This window comes from Bos grunniens, chromosome 8 (assembly GCF_055505025.1).
Source record: "Bos grunniens cultivar Pamir isolate PY7600 chromosome 8, Bosgru_T2T1.0, whole genome shotgun sequence".
Classification (NCBI taxonomy): domain Eukaryota; kingdom Metazoa; phylum Chordata; class Mammalia; order Artiodactyla; family Bovidae; genus Bos; species Bos grunniens.
The window spans coordinates 88,752,177-88,773,249 of NC_141172.1; the positions used below are offsets into that span (position 1 = coordinate 88,752,177).

At 44.8% G+C, this 21,073-nt stretch overlaps 1 protein-coding gene across 2 annotated transcripts in view; it reads left to right on the forward strand.

Annotated features, from left to right (window-relative positions):
* Window positions 1-11,924, forward strand: part of SHC3 (SHC adaptor protein 3) — a 183,207-nt gene extending 171,283 nt beyond the window's left edge. For both annotated transcript variants that reach the window (XM_086414507.1, XM_086414508.1), the window contains one exon: window positions 11,580-11,924. In XM_086414507.1, coding sequence (XP_086270633.1) covers window positions 11,580-11,708 — 129 coding nt within the window. In that variant the 3' untranslated portion in view covers window positions 11,709-11,924. The remainder of the gene's footprint in view (window positions 1-11,579) is intronic.
* The last annotated feature ends 9,149 nt before the right edge of the window (window positions 11,925-21,073 follow it).

The window sequence follows — 21,073 nt, forward strand, 5'->3', positions numbered from 1 at the left end:
GCAGATTCTGGGCTTCCTGTCATTTTTCCTGTAACTTCTGCAGGGATCTCTACCAATAAGGACATTGCAACAATAACATACCATCATTATACCAACAAAACCAAAAATAATTATGGAACATATTGAAATTTTCCTGATTATCTTAAAGATGTTCTTTTTATAGGAAGTTTGTTGGAATCAGAATTGATAGATGATCCGCATAATGCATTTTGTTATGTCTCCTATGGCTCTCACTCTGTTGCAACTTTCTTTCTGCCTCTCTCTTGACTTATTTGAGGAACTAAATCCCCCTTGATTTATTTGAGGAATTAGACATTTGTCTGTAAAATATCCTGCATTATGATTTGGGTACATTATGATTTGGGTCCTTGTTTCCTTGTGGCGTTATTTAACTTTTTTCTTGCCTCCTATATTTTCTATGAACTGGTAGACATAGAGATCTTTAAAAACAGCTTTATTGGGATATAATTTACATAATACCCATTTAAAGTGTACGATTCAGTGGTTTTTAGTATATTCACAGATATGTGCATCCATCATCACAGTCCGTTTTGTAATTTCATGCTGTACCATTTAGCTATCACCCTCCTAGTCTCCCATTCTCCAGCATTAGGAACCACTCAGCAGTTTTCTGTCTCTGCAGATTATACCATTCTAGACTTTCATATGAACAGAATCATATAACATGTACACTTTCGTGACTAATTTTTTTCACTTAGCATAATGTTTTAAAGGCTTATCTATGCTGTAACATGTGTTAGCACTTCTTTTTTATGGATGAATAATACTCAGTTTATGGATATACAACATTTTATTTATGATTAATCTGTTGATGGGCAGTTGGCAATTGTGAATAATGCCACTGTAAACATTATATAAAAGTTTCTGAAAGGACATATATTTCATTTACCTTGGATATATACCTAGGAGTTGAATTAGTATGTCAAATGGTAACTTTATAAATAGTCACTTGAAATGCCAGACAATTTTCCAAAGCAGCTGCATCATTAAGCAGTGTATAAGGGTTCTAATTTCTCTGTGTCATCACCAACACTTGTTATTATCTGACTTTTAAATTTGAGAATACTAGTGGATATAAAGTGGCATACCATTGTAGTTTTGATTTGCATTTTCCTTGATGACTCTTGATGTTGAGCACCCTTTCATGTGCTTATTGGCCATTTGGGTATCTTCTTTGGAGAAATATCTGTTCAGATCTTTTGCTCATTTTTTCCCCTTCTTTTTATTTTTTCCCTTCATTTTTTTTTATTGTAGTAAAATATATATAGTATAAAATTTACCATCTTAACCATTTTTGAGTGTACAGTGATATTAAGTATGTTCATATAGATATGCAACCATCACCACCATCCACCTCCAGAAATCTTTTTGTCTTGCAACACTGAAACTTTATACTTGTTAAGCAATAACTCCTGCCTGCAATGCAGGAGACCTGGGTTTGATCCCTGGGTTTGGAAGATCCCCTGGTGAAGGGAAAGGCTACTCACTCCAGTATTCTGGCCTGGAGAATTCCATGGACTGTATAGTCCATGGGGTCACAAAGAGTCAGACACGACTGAGCGACATTCACTCACTCACTCATTCCCATCTCACAGCCCCTGGCCTTCACCAGTTTACTTCCTCTGTCAATGATTTTGACTACTCCAGGTACCTCATGGGCTTCTCCAGTGACTCAGTGGAAAGAACCCATCTGCAATTCAGGAGACATGGCAGGAACTTCGGGTTTAATTCCTGGGTCAGGAAGATCCCCTGGAGAAGGAAATGGCAACCCAACCCAGTATTCTTGTCTGGAAAATCCCACAGACAGTCCATGGGGTCTCAAAAGAGTTGGGTATGACTTAGCAACTAAACAACAAGTACCTCATATACTTGGATTCATATAGTATTTGTCTTTTTATGTTTGGTTTCTTTCACTTAATATAATGCCCTCAAGTTTTATTCATACTGTAGCATGTGTACTAATTACCTTCCTTTTTAAAGCTAACTAATATTCCATTGTATGTATGAGTTCCAGCTTCCACACATCTTTGCCAACATTTCCTATTTTCTGTTGTTTTTTTTTTTTTAAATAATAGCCATCACAATGGCTATGAGATGTACGTCATTATACTTTGGTCTTAGATCCATTTTCAGTTAGTTTTTGTATGTTGCGTCAGTTAAGGGTGCGGCTTTATTTTTTTGCACGTGGATATCCAGTTTTCCCAGAGACATTTGTTGAAAAAACTGTCCTTTCTCTAGTGAAAGGCCTTGGCTTCCCAGTCAAAAAAATTTGCCCACATGTTGTGGGCGTTTTGTTTTCTGGGCTCTCTATTCTATTCCCTTGGTCTATATGCCTATCTTTAAACCAATATCTTATTGTTTTGATTACTGTAACTTTGTAGTGAGTTTTGAAATCAGGAAGTGTGAGTCTTCTAACTTAGTTCTTTTTTTTTTTTCAAGACTTTTTGGTTATTCATGTCCCTTGAAAGCAGAGATATTACTTTGCCAACAAAGGTCCACCTAGTCAAGGCTATGGTTTTTCCAGTGGTCATGTATGGATGTGAGAGTTGGACTGTGAAGAAGGCTGAGCACCGAAGAATTGATGCTTTTGAACTGTGGTGTTGGAGAAGACTCTTGAGAGTCCCTTGGACTGCAAGGAGATCCAACCAGTCCATCCTAAAGGACATCAGTCCTGGGTATTCATTGGAAGGACTGATGTTGAGGCTGAAACTCCAATACTTTGGCCACCTAATGTGAAGAGCTGACTCATTTGAAGAGAACCTGATGCTGGGAAAGATTGAGGGCAGGAGGAGAAGGGGACGACAGAGGATGAGATGGTTGGATGGCATCACCGACTCAATGGACTTGGGTTTGGATGGACTCCGGGAGTTGGTGATGGACACGGAGGCCTGGCGTGCTGCAATTCATGGGGTCGCAAAGAGTCAGACACGATTGAGCAACTAAACTGAACTGAACTGAATATAAATAGTATTTTAAATTTCAAATTCAGCTTGTTCATTGCTTACATATAGAAAAGCAATTGACTTTTGTATATTAACCTCTTATCCTGAAACCTTGATGCAATCACTTATTCATTCCAGGAAAGTTTTTTTTTTGTTGTTGTTGTTGCTGTTGACTTTTTTGAGTTTTATTCATAGATAATCATATTATCTGTGAGCAAGCGCGGTTTTATTTTTTCCTTCTCAAGTATTTCCTTTCTTGACTTATTGTATTAGCTAGCACTTCCATTTTGGTGTTGAGAAAGAGTAATGTAATGGGACATCCTTGCTTTGTTTCTAGTTATAGTGGGAAAGCATCATTACTTATAATATTCCTTTATTTTCCTTTTAATGTTCATGAGATCTGTAGTGATGACCCTTCTTTCACTTCTGATATGAGTAATTTGTGTCTTCTTTCTTTTTCTCTTAGGTAGCCTGGTTAGAGGCTTACTGATTTTAACTTTTAAGAGAACTAGCTTTTGGACTCATTGATTTTCTATACTGATTTCCTATTTCAATTTCATTGATTTCTGCTCTAATTTTTATTATTTCTCTCTCTTACTTTGAACTTAAATTGCTGTTGCTTTTCTAGTTTCCTATGGTGGAAGTTTACATGATTGACTTCAGATCTTTCTTCTTTTATAATACATGCATATTTTAGTCTATCCTCCTTGTTCAGTCACTAAGTCATGTCCAACTCTTTGCCACCCCATGAAATGCAGCATGCCAGGCTTCCCTGTCCTTCATTATCTCCTGGAGTTTGCTCAAACTCATGCTCATGGTGATGCCATCCAACTGTCTCATCCTCTGCCGCACATAGTTTTCTAGGGTTAACATTCCTTGTGTCATTTTTGTAGCAAAGTCCTTTATGCATCTGGAGGAGTTTGTCCTAAGTTTATCTGGGTTGCTGGGCTTTTAAAATCAGCCTTTGACATTTCCAACACATGGCAGGTCAGCCCCACAGATAGCTCTGTGGGCTGCAAGTTCTCTGGGCAGAATCCAGATGGGCTTGCAGCATGTATTTATGGAAGTGAAGTAAACTATTTCTTTATATTTCTTACTCCTTCTGTGTGCCTTTGTTTCCATGTGTGCATGTTTATACTGGCCATCCTATGCACTACAAAAACATTGACAAGTGGTCCTCAGCTTGGGCAGAATGCTGCAGTCATGGAGGGAATATGAAACATGCCAGTGGCCAGGCCTCACCCCAAGCTCCTGGTGGAGCTGGCCTGGGCATGGAATTCTGGAAAGCAACTCAGGTGATGCCAATGTGAGTCTAGGTTCAGACCATTGTCCCAGACACCTCCCCATCATAAATCCTGCATCTGCCCTATTGCCGTAGAACAGAAATGAATGTTAATCCTTGCTGCTGCTACTGCTGCTAAGTCGCTTCAGTCGTGTCCGACTCTGTGTGACCCCATAGATGGCAGCCCACCAGGCTCCGCCGTCCCTGGGATTCTCCAGGCAAGAACGCTGGAGTGGGTTGCCATTTCCTTCTCCAATGCATGAAAGTGAAAAGTGAAAGGGAAGTTGCTCAGTCGTATCCGACTCTTAGTGACCCCATGGACTACAGCCTACCAGGCTCCTCAGCCCATGGGATTTTCCAAGCAAGAGTACTGGAGTGGAGTGCCATTGTCTTCTCCATATTAATCCTTAAGAAGTGGGAATAAGGAATCAATGTAAAGGCAACACCCTGACAGTACTAGGCTCAAGCTGACTTCCTGGATGCCTTCATCCTCCTAAAAGGGGCCTGCTATGGCACTCAGGGGTCTTTCTGGATGGGGAATTCTACGGAGCTCCAGGAGGATTAAACAACCTTGATGCAAAGATGCCAGAAAGTCTTGCATAAGGTGTTTTTTTGTTTTTTGTTTTTTTTCCTGAATGTGCCCATCAGATTACATCCTTACTGAGGCTTAATGCCCAAGAGTCAGGGGACCTGACTGGGAAGTTTCTTCCCCTTCAGTACTTACAGAGGTGGGTGGAGAGGGGCCTCATAGCAGACTTGGATCCCAGGAGAGGAAAACATCCTCATTTAAAAAAGTTTAAAACCCGAAGCAGATGGCTTCTGATATCCACATCTGGAGCATAGAGTTAGTGGAAGAGTGGGATATGGGACTAAAGGCCCAGAGATACAGGACCGAAAGACATCCCATGTCTTTGGGGTTGATGGAAGGGGAGGGATAAGAGTGACCACATTATGGCAGGGGAGTGAGACTAAGAACTTGGGGAAAGATGAATGGACCTAGAGATTGTCACATTGAGTGAAGTATCAGACAAAGAAAGAAAAATATCATATGATATCACTTACATGTGCTTATAAAAAAATGGTTCAAATGAACTTATTTACAAAACAGAAATAGAGTCACAGATGTAGAAAACCAACTTATGGTTACCAGGGAAGAAAGTGGGAAGGGATAAATTGGGAGGGTGAGGTTGACATATACACACTACTATATATAAAATAGATAATGAATAAGAACATAGTGTATATCATATATGAAATGAGTCACCAGTCCAGGTTCGATGCACGATACTGGATGCTTGGGGCCGGTGCAATGGGACGACCCAGAGGGATGGTATGGGGAGGGAGGAGGGAGGACGGTTCAGGATGGGGAACACATGTATACCTGTGGCGGATTCATTTTGATATATGGCAAAACCAATACAATATTGTAAAGTTTATAAATAAAATAAAATTAAAAAAAAAAAACATAGTGTATAGCACAGGGAACTCTGTGCTGTAATGGCCTATACAGGAAAACAATCTAAAAAAGAGTGGATATATGTAATATTGGACAAGGAAATGGCAACCCACTTCAGTATCCTTGTCTGGACAATCCCATGGACAGAGTAGCCTGGCGGGCTACAGTCCACGGGGTCACAAAGAGTTGGATATGACTGAGCGACTAACAACACACACACACACACACACACACACACACACACGTATATGTATGGGATTCTACATGGCACTAGTGGTAAAGAACCCGCCTGCTAATGCAGGAGATATAAGAGACACAGGTTTGATCTTTGGATAGGGGAGATCCCCTGGAAGAGGGCATGACAACCCACCCCAGTATTCTTGCCTGGAATATTCTGGTACTTGCCTCTAGTATTCTTGCCTCCATGGACAGAGGAGCCTGGAAGACTACAGTCCAGTTCAGTTCAGTCACTCAGTTGTGTCTGACTCTTTGTGACCTCCTGGACTGCAGCACGCCAGGCCTCCCTGTCCATCATCAACTCCCAGAGTTTACTCAAACTCATGTCCATTGAGTCGGTGATGCCATCCAACCATCTCATCCTCTGTCTTCCTCTTCTCCTCCTGCCTTCAATCTTTCCCAGCATCAGGGTCTTTTCAAATGAGTCAGTGTTTCATATCAGGTGGCCAAAGTATTGGAGTTTCAGCTTCACCATCAGTCCTTTCAATGAATATTCAGGACTGATTTCCTGATGGACAGGTTTGATCTCCTTGCACCTGAGGGACTCTCAAGAGTCTCTTCCAAGACCTCAGTTCAAAAACATCAATTCTTTAATGCTCAGCTTTCTTTATAATCCAACTCTCACATCCATACATGACTACTAAAAAAACCCATAGCTTTGACTAGATGGACCTTTGTTAGCAAAGTAATGTCTCTGTTTTTTCATATGCTGTCTAGATTGGCCATAACTTTTCCTCCAATAGCAAGCGTCTTTAGTTTTATGGCTGAAGTCACCATCTGCAGTGATTTTGGAGCCCACCAAAATAAAGTCTGTCAATGTTTCCACTGTTTCCCTTGTTCCCCATCTATTTGCCATGAAGTGATGGGACCAGATGCTATGATCTTAGTTTTCTGAATGTTGAGTTTTAAGCCAACTTTTTCACTCTCCTCTTTCACTTTCATCAAGAGGCTCTTTAGTTCTTCACTTTCTGCCATAAAGGTGGTATCATCTGCATATCTGAGGTTACTGATATTTCTCCCAGCAATCTTGATTCCAGCTTGAGCTTCATCCAGTCCAGCATTTCTCATGATATACCCTGCATAAGTTAAATAAGCAGAGTGACAATATACTTGCCTTGACATACTCCTTTCCTGATTTGGAACCATTCTGTTGTTCCATGTCCAGTTCCAACTGTTGCTTCCTGACCTGCATACAGATTTCTCAGGAGGCAGGTCAGGTGGTCTGGCATTTCCATCTCTTGAAGAATTTACCACAGTTTGTTGTGATCCACACAGTCAAAGGCTTTGGCATAGTCAATAAAGCAGAAGTAGATGTCTTTCTGGAACTCTCTTGCTTTTCCGATGATCCAATAGATGTTGGCAATTTGATCTCTGTTTCCTCTGCCTTTTCTAAATCCAGCTTGAACATCTGGAAGTTCAACATGTACTGTTGAAGCCTGGCTTGGAGAATTTTCAGCATAACTTCGCTAGCATGAGATGAGTGCAATTGTGCAGTAGTTTGAACACTCTTTGGCATTGCCTTTCTTTGGGATTGGAATGAAAACTGACCTTTTCCAGTCCTGTGGCCACTGCTGAGTTTTCCAAATTTGCTGGCATATTGAGTGCAGTGCTTTCACCGCATCATCTTTTAGGATTTGAAATAGCTCAACTGGAATTCCATCACCTCCACTAGCTTTGTTTGTAGTGATGCTTCCTAAGGCCCACTTGACTTCACATTCCAGGATGTCTGGCTCTAGGTAAGTTATCATACCATCATGATTAGCTGGGTCAGGAAGATCTGTTTTGTACAGTCTTTCTGTGTATTCTTGCAACCTCTTCTTAATATCTTCTGCTTCTGTTAGGTGCATACCATTTCTGTCCTTAATTGTGCCCATATTTGCATGAAATGTTCCCTTGGTATCTTTAATTTTCTTGAAGAGATCTCTAGTCTTTCCCATTCTATTATTTTCCTCTATTTCTTTGCACTGATCACTGAGGAAGGCTTTCTTATCTCTCCTTGCTATTCTTTGGAACTCTGCATTCAAATAGGTATATCTTTCCTTTTCTCCTTTGCCTTTAACTTCTCTTCTTTTCACAGATATTTGCAAGGCCTCCCCAGACAACCATTTTGCCTTTTTGCATTTCTTTTTCTTGGAGATGGTCTTGATCCCTGCCTCCTGTACAATGTCATGAACCTCTGTCCATAGTTCTTCAGGCACTCTGTCTGTCAGATCTAGTCCCTTGAATCTATTTCTTGCTTCCACTGTATAATTGTAAGGGATTTGATTTAGGTAGGTCAAACCTGAATGGTGTAGTGGTTTTCCCTACTTTCTTCAATTTAAGTCTGAATTTTGCCATAAGGTGTTCATGATCTGAGCCAGAGCCAGCTCCTGGTCTTGTGTTTGCTGACTGTATAAAGCTTCTCCATCTTTGGCTGCAAAGAATATAATCAGCCTGATTTTGGTATTGACCATCTGGTGGTGTACATGTGAGGAGTCTTCTCTTGTGTTGTTGGAAGAGGGTGTTTGCTATGACCAGTGTGTTCTCTTGGCAAAACTCTCTTAGCCTTTGCCCTGCTTCATTCCAAGGCCAAATTTGCCTGTTACTCCAGGTATTTCTTGACTTCCTACTTTTGCATTCCAGTCCCCTATAATGAAAAGGACATCTTTTTTGGGGGGTGTTAATTCTAGAAGGTCTTGTAGGTCTTCACAGAACCGTTCAACTTCAGCTTCTTCAGTGTTACTGGTTGGGGCATAGACTTGGATTACGGTGATATTGAATGGCTTGCCTTTCAATATCACAGTATTTCTGTAAAGGAACAGAAATTATTCTGTCATTTTTGATATTGCAGCCAAGGACATGGAACAACAGACTGGTTCCAAATAGGAAAAGGAGTACGTCAAGGCTGTATATTGTCACCCTGCTTATTTAACTTATATGCAGAGTACATCATGAGAAACGCTACACTGGAGGAAGCACAAGCTGGAATCAAGATTGCTGGGAGAAATATCAATAACCTCAGATATGCAGATGACACCACCCTTATGGCAGCAAGTGAAGAAGAACTAAAGAGCCTCTTGATGAAAGTGAAAGAGGAGAGTGAAAACGTTGGCTTAAAGCTCAACATTCAGAAAACTAAGATCATGGCATCCAATCCCATCACTTCGTGGCAAGTAGATGGGGAAACAGTGGATACAGTGGCTGACTTAATTTTTCTGGGCTCCAAAATCACTGCAGATGGTGATTGCAGCCATGAAATTAAAAGACGCTTACTCCTTGGAAGGAAAGTCATGACTAACCTAGACAGCATATTAAAAAGCAGAGACATTTCTTTGTCAACAAATATCCATCTAGTCAAGGCTATGGTTTTTCCATAGCCTTGTGTATGGATGTGAGAGTTGGACTATAAAGAATGCTGAGCGCTGAAGAATTGATTCTTTTGAACTGTGATGTTGGAGAAGACTCTTGAGAGTCCCTTGGACTACAAAGAGATCCAACCAGTCCATCCTAAAGGAGATCAGTCCTGGGTGTTCATTGGAAGGACTGATGCTGAGGCTGAAACTCCAATACTTTGGGCACCAGATGCGAAGAGCTGACTCATTTGAGAAGACCCTGATGCTGGGCAAGATTGAGGGCAGGAGGAGAAGGGGATGACAGAGGATGAGATGGTTGGATGGCATCACCGACTCCATGGACATGGGTTTGGGTGGACTCCGGGAGTTGATGATGGACAGGGAGGCCTGGTGTGCTGCAGTTCATGGGGTCACAAAGAGTCAGACATGACAGAGTGACTGAACTGAACTGCATCTCGGACTCTTTTGTTGACTATGATGGCTATTCCATTTCTTCTAAGGGATTCTTGCCCCCAATAGTAGATATAATGGTCATCTAAGTTAAATTCACCCATTCCAGTCCATTTTAATTTGCTGATTCCTAAAATGTTGATGTTCACTCTTGCCATCTCCTGTTTGACAACTTCTAATTTGCCTTGATTCATGGACCTAACATTCCAGGTTCCTATGCAATATTGCTCTTTATAGTATCAGACTTTACTTCCATCACCAGTCACATCCACAACTGGGTATTGTTTTTGCTTTGGCTCTGTCTCTTCATTCTTTCTGGAGTTATTTCTCCACTGATCTCCAGTAGCATATTAATAGGGCACCTACCGACCTGGGAAGTTCATCTTTCAGTGTCCTATCTTTTTGCCTTTTCATACTGTTCATGGGGTTCTCAAGGCAAGAATACTGAAGTGGTTTGCCATTCCTTTTTCCAGTGGAACACATTTTGTCAGAACTCTCCACCATGACCTGTCCTTTTTGGGTGGCCCTACATAGCATGGCTCATAGTTTCATTGAGTTAGACAAGACTACAGTCTATAGGTTTGCAAAGCATCCAACACAACTGAAGTGACTTAGCACACAATGCATGCATGTGTGTGTATAACTGACACACTTTGCTGTACAGCAGAAACTAACACAATACTTTAAATCAACTATTTGTATTGATACTACAACTATTTATATTGGAATATATTTCACTCCAATATAATAAAATAAAAAGGAACTTGGGGAAAGAATATTGAGACAATTAAGGAGAATGGATGCATCTTCAGGTCCCCAAGGTAGGAATGGGAGATATCTGGTTGCTCTGGGAGGGATAAGTTCTGAGCAATGAGGCTGGAAAGAGAGTGGAGTACCCAGGCATCCCAGATACATTGTGAGGGCCAACTACGGGCTTGGAGCATCTGTGGATGTAGTGAGGTGCCTACTCCCTGCCCCACCTCCCCTCCCTCTCAAAGGAGCAGGCCCCCGGGGCTCTATCCAAAACAAGAGAGACTGCTCCTGGCCAGACTTCATACTGCCTCTTTCAAGTGTGGTCTCTCCTATGAGTGTACTGACTCAGGGTGGTGGGTGGGACTGGTGGCCTCCAGGGACCAGAGCACAGGCCCAGTGAGCAGAGCAAAGAGACAGAGTTCCTCCTGGGACCCTCACCCCATCTCAGGCCCTCATCTGTTCAGGAGGAGTTCATGGACAGGCACCATACCTGGCTCCAGAACTGAGTGACCAGGAACTGCAGCACTGCCCCTCTATCGCAGCTAGAGTCACCCTCCAGTGGAAACTTGGAGCCACTCCTCACAGCTGTGGACTCCTTCCTGGCAGGCAGGCAGGATGCTGGTGGGTGGCCTGGGGAGAGATGGTATGGAAGGAAGGAACCCGAGAGTGCTGAGCTGGAGGCTGAGTTGGGTTTCCAGGTGGAAGAAGCACAGTCTGGACAAGGGACCACTGTCCAAAGGCCCAAAGGTCGCAGGGGCTCTGGAGCCTGTAGACACTGCTGGGTGGTGTGGGACAGAGGTTTCTGGGTCCCAGGAGGGCAGGAGGGGAGCAGGAGAGAGGAGACTGGCACCAGGTGAGCGAGCTCACCAGTCCCTGGTTGCTAAAGGCAGGGGAGGGCATGGTTCAGTCCCAGAGGGGTGGACAAATGAGCTGACTAAATTGACTGGCCAGTGACAGTGGTCAGGGGCTTGGCAGACACCATCTCTGGAAGGGTGATCCTGGGTGCCTAAGGAGCCTGCCCTTCCAGTTTCGACTGCCGGTGAGGAGGGATGTTCTCTGTCCTCTGACTGCGGGTGGTGCTAACCTTCCTTGTGCATCCCTCCCAGATCCGGACAAAGGACAGGATCTTTGACAGTATCAGCCACCTCATCAACCACCACCTGGAAAACAGCCTGCCCATCGTCTCCGCCGGGAGCGAGCTCTGCCTGCAGCAGCCAGTGGAGAGGAACCCGTGACCCGTCAGCTGCCCTGTCCGACACTGCACCTGTGGTCAGGAGGGCTTGGTTCTTCCCAGTAGATGGGTATCGGGGCCCGGGAATGTGAGCCGCTGTCCATTGGCTCAGAGCTTTGTTCAGAAGCCCCAGGAGGAAGGCTTCCCTAACATGCAAGTTTCATAAACTTGTTCAGAATTCTCATTAGCATATTAAAGGTGTACATACCTATACATCCTGTACAAATTATCCCTCTATATTTATATTTTTTAAGACTAAGAAAGATGTAAGACTAATGTTCTGTGCTGTATGTTTTTAATGAAAACTAAGTTTGACTGTAGTTGTCCAGGCAAAATGTTAATTCAGCTGACCCATTCCACTGGGAAATTCCACTGGGAAAGTGTTACCTATTAAGCACAATACAGGGAATAGAAGCAGCAGGAGGGTCAGTACTAAACACTTGGGATGTAACAGAGTAAGACAAGATGCAGCCGGTGCTCTGCATGCAAAGCACCGTGAAGTGCTGGTCCTTAGGGCCGTCCCTTCTCATTGGTGATGCCTCCCGGGCTGCCTGCACCACACCCATGGGGTTTCCAGCACCAGAGTTTGGGGTGCTGTGCTAAAAGCAGATGTCATTCCAGCTGTTTCAGGTAGTACTGAGCACAGGCATGCTTCTCCCATGACCCTGGTTGTCCAGGGGTTCTTGGGGTTTCACTTCACTGCCAAATGGGGCACAAAATAAGCCTCATGGATCAAGATCTTGACAGGTAAATGCTTCCTTTGTTTTTATCAGTATAATGGCAAAACGAGGGTGTGTGCAGGGATATTGGGTAGCCGGGGATGTGTACATCCCCTCAGCCAATGGGCTGCTGCCATACCTGCTAGTGAAATCCTGTCCCCTTTATATTCAGTAGAGGAGGAAGCATGCGTTCAACCTGCGCAGAATTTGGGTGCAAACACGTGTGCTCAGAGACGTTCCTTCGGTCATGGATGATTAAGGTTTGCCTAAACCTAGGGACCAGCCCACTCCAGTGTTCTTGCCTGGAGAATCCCAGGGACGGGAGAGCCTGGTTGGCTGCCGTCTATGGGGTCACACAGAGTCGGACACGACTGAAGCGACTTAGCAGCAGCAGCAGCAGCAAACCTAGGGACCAGGCTCAGGAGCGTTGGGAATCAGTTTGAAGTCCTGCTTCTGGAGAGATGGGTGGATCTAGTGTCTGGTTTGTTTCCACAATAGGTTTCCCAACTGCTCCATGAAGAGGGTACCTGCCCCAGGCAGCATTTTGTCCCAGCTCCTTCCTTCAGGATCAAATGCTCTGATCTCCTACTGGGTCTTCTGGTTTTAGGAAATTGACAATGTTTTTAAATGTCTGGCTTGAGATTTCCATGGGATTTAACAGGTGTTGACTTTTAAAAGATAGAAAGATTCATTCATTCACCGGCACCTTCCCACTAGTGCCACAACATTGGCTCTTGCCCAGTTGAAACCCCCTCTTGGGCAGCCCCCCTTCATCAGTGCAACAGAAAGACCCTCCACACACACTTAGCCTTTAATAGTAATAAATTTGATGCTTCCAGAATGAGGAGCAAAAAGTAGATTTTTGAAAACACTGACGAGCACTAATTCCACAAAGTTCTAATGCTCAGTGTGTGAACCCTATTTCTACTTTGAGGGGGTGTGCTTGGCCAGGATGGGAGAATGGGGTAGAGCTGACAGTTGAGGATGGGTTGGGGAAGGTCCAAAGCTTCATATTAGCATTCTGTGGAATTTTACCCCGTGAATCCAAGCTGACAGTTGTTTTAATCTTCTAGAATGTTCTGCCGTGAATGGGAACTCTGTGGGGAGTCTGACACTAATCTAGAACCAACCCCCTCCCCACCCCTGCCTCCTCCTGGACTGGTTCTGATTTCAGGTGCAACTGGGATACCTGTTCCAGCTCATCCAGAGGCAGTAGGGGCTGAATGGGGATGGGCTGAGTAGCTGGGTTGGGCCTCTCCCCTGTGACAATGTAGATTTGGGGTGGCTGTGAGAATTGCCCTGCATTCTTTATGTATATCTGCATCCTGGAGATGTCCATAAAGGTCTGACCTCTGTGTGGAGGCATGATCCTTCTCTGAATGTGAGTGTACACACATATTCATGGATCAAACGACTTCTTTCAACAGTCTTGCACTCTCTGCTGCATAAGGCCAAAACATTAATGTTTAGGGCAGAATAGAGAAGGAAACAAGAGCGAAGACCTGAGAGCCCCTGAACACTTGATCTGTGTCTTCTTTTCTCTCCGGTGTGCAAGAAATGCTAATCAGTTTTAGTAGCTCTCTGCTCTGAAGTTAGTCTTTATCTCAGTGGTGATAAGCAATATATGTTTTTTTTTTTTTTTGCATGAGAATCAATTTAGAAAATTGAAAGTATGGGGGGATCAAATATCATTTCAGTGTTACTTAAAATATGTATTTTTAAGTTCAGATTATACCTTGCCTCCCATGGGGCAGTGGGACAAACCGGCACTCTTGTAGCCACTGGAGAGGATTTGAGACACAGCAAATGGCAGTGATTTTCTAGTCTTTGTTTTCTCCCGTTTGTAAAGCATGTAAGAGCTCACCAGGCCATCTCATCTCTTCCTTCAAGCGCCATGTGCCGGGTATCACGGAGCCTCACACACGGATGGCGAAACTGAGGCTCAGGTGGTGCCCACTTGCTCAAGTCCACGCGGTCGGCGGCAGCGAGCTGTTTCCCGCTCCTCTAGGCGCTTCCTGAGCTCCGCTGCGCTGGAAGCTCCGGTTTCCTAAGCAAACTCCCGCCCGCGCGACCATGCGCTCCAGGGCCTCCGACTCCCAGGGCGTGGTCCCTACGCACTGTGAGGGCCACCTGGGCCCCCGGAGCGTACTAGGACCTGCTGCCCGTCTCGTGGGACCCCTGCCACTTTACCCAGGCCCCTGTGTCTGCTGGGAAGACCTGGCGAGTCCAAAATGGACCCTTTTGCTAAGTGGCCCTGGAGACGGCTCCTCCGTCCCCCATCATCTTGAGGGAATTAGCTGTGCCTTCTAGCGATTCCCACCTACTGAGAGTCTGCAGGGCTTCCTGTGGGGCTGCTGGTCACTGGTTTCAGCCAGCTTTGAGGCCTGACTCTTACGGATACTCTGAAAGGCTCACAGTAGAAGCAGGGGGAGAATTCCCTGGGGGGTCCGTGTGTGAAGGGAGAGGCCTAGTTTCAGGCAGGGAGGGTGGATGGAGCAGCACTTGGTGAGGCCCCATTCCCCACAAAGAGCCCTGTGCTCCAGGACAGTGTTGACTCCTGGCTCCATGTCCAGCCCTGTGTCCTGAAGTGCCCCCTTCCTGTAGTGGAGCTCTCCTTTCACGTAGCACTGAAGCATTATGTAAGTAATGCTTACATAACGGAACGAACGTCCTGGTCCTCAATTCCCTGAAGCGGTCACCCCGTGGAGGCCAGTCACAGGATCCCAGGCTCCCATGGCAGCCCACCTCAGCTCCTGCATGCAGAACCACGTGGCCTTGCGCTGGCTGCTGGGTTTCTCTGAGCCCCACCCGCCGCCTGCACCACAGGGCAGTACCTGACCTTGAGAGGGTGTGGGGGTTGATGACTGTGTGTGAGCACCAAAGACAGTTGTTTTCTGGGATGTTTCACTCTCAAAGTGTGCATCTGTGCTCTATTGCTGTCCAAGCACATATGGACAGCAGCCATAAATACTTTTCTGTGAATGGTGGTGTGCGTGCGTGCTAAGTCGCTTCAGTCGTGTCTGACTCTGCGGGACCCCATGGACTGTAGCCTGCCAGGTTCCTCTGTCCATGGGATCAGATACTGGAATGGGTTGCCATGTCCTCCTTTGGGGGATCTTCCTGACCCAGGGATTGAACCTGCATTTCTTATGTCTTCTGCATTGGCAGGCAGATTCTTTACCACTAAAGAATCTTCCACCACTAGGTGGAAGCCTAGTGGAAAATGGGAAGGAGACTGGAAAGATTACCAATAGATAACTATAGGACACAGACAGTCTTGACCTTGTGTGTGCGCTCAGTCGTGTCCTACTCTTTGTGACCCCGAGGACATAGCCTGCCGGGCTCCTCTGTCTGTGGGATTCTCCAGGCAAGAATACTGGAGTGAGTTGCCATGCCCTCCTCCATGGAATCTTCCCAACTCAGGTGTGGAACCCACGTCTTTTATGTCTCCTGCATTGGCAGGTGGGCGGGTTCTTTACCACTAGTGCCACCTGGGAACTGCAGGACACAGACAAATCTTGACCTTGGGTTTCAGAAAAACACTCTTGGGTTCTGTAGTAAAACTTCAAGTTGGTGTTAATAAAGAGAAGTGGAAAAATGACTTTACTGGCACATGTCATAAACCTGGAACTGTCCCTGCTTCTCAGAGGACAGCAAACGAGGGAGCGTCTTCAGATAGCACAGCTGGAAGGATCCCTTTTTCAGTGGGGATATTAGAGCTGATTGATTTCCTAGAAGGTGGTGACAGTCAGTGGCTGAATCTAGGACAGAATGCAGGACTTATTAGGGTCCTTCAGGGTTTCTACGTAAAGTTCAGCCCCTGGTGGAAAATGGCAAGTAGTACTTCCCTCCTTGACTGTATCTTTATGTTCTTCCCCACCCCCCTCCCCAAATGCATAAAAGCATGAGCCATTTACGGACAAGGAAGTGTTTCTCTTCCTTTGTTTAGTTTGTGTGTCCGACCCTTTGTGATCCTATGTAGCTGGGCCCCTCTGTCCATGGGATTCTCCAGGCAAGAATACTGGAGTGGGTTGCCATTTCTTTCTCCAGGGATCTTCCTGACCCAGGAATTGAACCCATGTCTCCTGCATTGGCAGGCAAGTTCTTTACCACTAGCACCACCTGGGAAGCCCCAAATTTTCATTTTTTATATTGGAGCATAGTTGATTTCCCAATATTTTTGCCTAGGAAATCCCACGGACAGAGGATCCTGGTAGGCTACAGTTCATAGGGTCGCACAAAGTCAGACATGACTTAGCGACTAAACAGTAAGGTAGGTGACTAACAGTGATGTGTCCGTGATCGATGTCTGGCAAAGTGATTCAGTTATGCCCATAGTGTGAATATTAGAGTGGGTTTCCGCGCCCCTCTCCAGGGGCTCTTCCTGATCCAGGTGTCAAACCCGCCTCTCTTATACGTCCTTCATTGGCAAGCAGGTTCTTTACCACTAGTGCCACCTGGGAAGCCCCAGTTTAGTTTGGGGTCCCACAGAAGCAGACCCTGAGAAAGGCTCTGAGTATATACAGACTCAGGGTTGGGGAAGGAAGCTGATGAGGAAGGCATGATCAAGCAAATCACCAAGATGTAGATAACTAATTGCACTGGGGACTGAGAGAGGCAGGGCTGGACAGACCTAAGAGCTAACCCACCGGGGCAGGGATTGAGCCAGACATTTACCCAAACAGCCCAGAGCTGGTGGAAGGCTGTTTCTGGCCACAGTGTCCTGGCTGGTCCTTCACACACCAAACCGAGGAGTCCTTGGGTGGAGAGACAGCCCTTCATAAGCAGACTTGGGGTGAAAGGCAGGCATCAGAGCCTTCGGGGATCCTCCCCAGAGTTCCTGACTCGGTAGTTCTGGATGGGGCCAGAGAATTTGCATTTTTAGTAAATTGCAGTTGATGCTGGCAGGCGGTCTTGACTTTCAGAACCATCATCAGGTATGAATTGCTAGCCCTTACCTGTCTCAATGACTGTTTTTCCCCTCTAACATATGGTTGTTTTCATGCCACTTCATGTTATAGATCCCAGAGTCCAAACTGTGAGTTCAAAAGTGGAGGATTAATAAGCATTTATAACTCCATGCAATCACTACTGGCAGATAAAATGCCATCTGCCAGACACAATTTATTTATAATGGGGTTTATACATATTTATAAGTTTGCAAGCAACAAATGCACAGTTTTAAAACTGGCATATTTTATAGCAGCCAGAAAAATTGCCACTTTATACCAGGACTTGTGAATATCAACTGCATATGTGTATATATATATATATAAATACACACACATACGTATACCTACTAATTATGACAGATGTTTGTCTCCGTCTGTCTGTACATACATATATACACATGCATATACCTACATTGATTATGACGGACACACATCTCTGTCTACATGTGTGCACATGCAGGTTGGTACCTTGGGACTCCTCCCTGGATTTTGGTATTTTAATTAACATGGACAATTAGAAAATTACACACATGTTGAGAGTTTGGGGACCGATACGTCCTGGCATCTGCACATGGTCCTGGATGCTGGTCTTGGGAGGATGGTCTTGGATGCTGCAGGAACAAGACAAGAGTGCCATGAGGGGGCCACTGTGGGAAGTGACAAAGGGACATCGGGAAGAGAAGCCAGTGGGGGGAGACAGGAAAGGAGAGGCTGGGAGAACAGAGAAGGAAAAAGAAAAAAGGTAGGGGCCAGCAAGTCCAGACCTACATCCTGTGTTCATCCAGCAGTGTGTAAAGATAAGCAGGGGCGGGTGTCGGGGAGGCTGCCCAGGCAGGTGTGCCTAGGGGCTGAGCGTTGTCTTCCGGGTGCGGCTACACTGCTTGTTGCCTCCACTAACCAGCCTCCTCTTGGCCTTGTCTCACGTTTGTTCACGTGAGGCAAGCACTGTGTTGCGCTTCTATGATCATGCAAAGGTTCTGCCTGTCCACAGTTACAATTCAGTAGAAAATACACACACAGAGGGTATGGGGCCGCGACAAGCCTGATGTGTGTCCCACTTCATAGGACCCTGGAGGGTGGGGCTCCTGGGTGGGTCTGGGGATTCTGAAGGCTTTGCAGACAGGCTGCAGACCGGATGGAGAAGGTTAGAACAGGCAGACACAGTGTGGATGGCCCAGGAGGAGGCAGAGACACCCTCATGCATGAACAGTGGTCAGGGTTGGGAGGGATGTTGGAGGCATCCCTGGGGTGCTCCTGCCTCATTCTTGCCTCCTTGTCACAACCACAGATGACCAGAATAATGACCCCCTTAGGCCCAAACACACGGGGCTCCCTCCTGAGGGCTAAGGTATGGAAGAGGCATTCTCATTGAAGAAAGCATGAGAAATGAAATTCCATCCAATTTCCAGTTTCTATTTTGTTGTTTCACCTTGAAATGCTGTAGGCAGAAACACACACATGTGGGGACACATGCTGTGGCCGTGGGTGACTGAAGTCATGAATTCACACTCATCTGGGACGTTTTTACCACAACCAAAGTTTCTAACCACGGAATCAAGGGATGATTAAAGCAGAAATCAATAGACAAATCCATTTTTGAACACTGAATAAACTTTTTTGTAACAATTATATGTTGGTTGCAAGTGGAATGTTCTCTGTTCCTTTGACTTTTGAATATAACTTGTTCCAGAGTAAATCTTGTAAAATTAAGGACATGAATGTTTCTTTGTATCCAGAACTAAATAAGAATTAAAATTTGATGCTTAAATCCAAGGATTAGGAGAGAACTCCGTCCGGTGTACATCTAATGTGTAACAATGAGGTATTTATTACTTTTAAAAAAGCATTTGGATGGGAAATTATACCTGTTGGTAAATATTAGAAAATTTCGTGTTTATTTTCCATTAACTTTTGTGAAACAAAAAAGAATTACTGTGAAGATCTCTGGTTTATTGCCAATTTATCACTTTCTATGTTGCTACTGGATAAGAAGTGGTGTTGGAGATCTCTGAGGAGTGGAAACACAAAACCAACTTCAAGTTTTCTAAATTCTGTTCTTTGAAAGGTAATAAAACTGAAATTATTTGGCCAACATCTGGGAGATTTGACAACACAATGGGTTAAGAGAATTGGCTTAAATTCCCTCCTCATGCTCAGTGATTCCACTTTACTCCTTCAGTAAATGATGTGGTTTCCTGTTGTGAGCTCTGCTGCCATGCCAGGCACGTCCCTGAGCTTCTAGGGCAGCCAGTTGGAGGTGCCACGTGGCATTTCTGTGTGTCACCACCATGGCCCAGGAGCAGAGGTTGTCACTCCCACTTAGGCGCGACTGCACTCCTTGTCACTGGTTATCGGAAAATGTGCCTTCATTTTCAGAATAGTGGTGTGTGCGTTTCTGATTATGTAGCAAACCCTTTGATATTTGACTTAGATACTAAAAACATTTGAGTGTGGAGGTTTTGCACTCGTAGATACATTTAAAAGCATGGAATTGGTAATTTAACTACAAGTTTTCTATAACATACACCTCGTTAATAATGCATTTCTGTGAAAGGCTCTTTTCCAGTGTAGATGAACCATGGGTCAAGGGTGGAGAGAAACAACTGTTCTCTAAATAGTCTGATGTTAACTGACTGTCAGTGTGAGTCTGTGGGCAATAAAGAATATTGTGAAAAGTCTCTCATTTGGATGGTGGATCTTGTATTGCCTCATGAAGGAGAGGAGGGGAGTTGGAAGCCTTTCCATAGAAAGCAGATATTCTCAATTATTCCCCAAGAGACCTCCTAAAATACAATCACAGCAGAGTCCTGGTGGGGACACCAAAGGTGTGGGATGGAAATGGCAGTTTGACAAAAGCCTTCCTGATGGTATTTAGGTAAACTTCTGCCAACTTGGCCTTGGGCAGTATCAAAGGGGGCAGTTGGTTGTGGTCTTTATTACATAATGGTACCACACTCTGCAGCTTGCGCATGTATCAGTGGCAGACATTTGAAATCCAAGTGCTCTGTAACACAGAAATGATGAATTTCTGTGTACACTCACAGTTCCTTTTGGGGGCAGATTGCTTCAGGAATGTCACTACCAACTGGTGATGCCAAACACTGGCTCCTTTCTATGTAAAAATGCAGGGTGGAGAGGTAAAAACTTACCATCTGTGATGGAGAAAGCTAGAGAAAGGGCTGGTTTATCAAGTCTCTCCTGTTGCCTCCATTGCACCAAATGGAGCAGAACCCATAGCCCCATCTCTTTTGGCTGCACTTTGGCTGCCGTGACTCTTAAAATTTCTCCCCATTGAAAGCGTAGTCTATTAACCTCCTTCCCTATTGACCTACCAAAATTGGTGGAAAGTAAAAGTGTTAGTTGCTCAGTCATATCTGACTCTTTGCAACCCCATGGACTATAACCTGCCAGGCTCCCCTGTCCATGGAATTCTCCAGCAAGAATACTGGAGTGGGTTGCCATTCTCTTCTCCAGGGAATCTTCCTGACCCAGGGATTGAACCTGGGTCTCCTGCATTGCAGGTGGATTCTTTACCATCTGAGCCACTTCCCACAAGCAGAGCTGGTATTTTCGGAACCTTTGGTGTATTGGGTGCTATTCCACCAATTTTGGCACCCAATACACCGAAGTTTCCTAAAATACCAGTTCTGCTTTTGGGAAGTATAGGGGAAATGCAACTAGAGTTCTCAGAGTGGTTT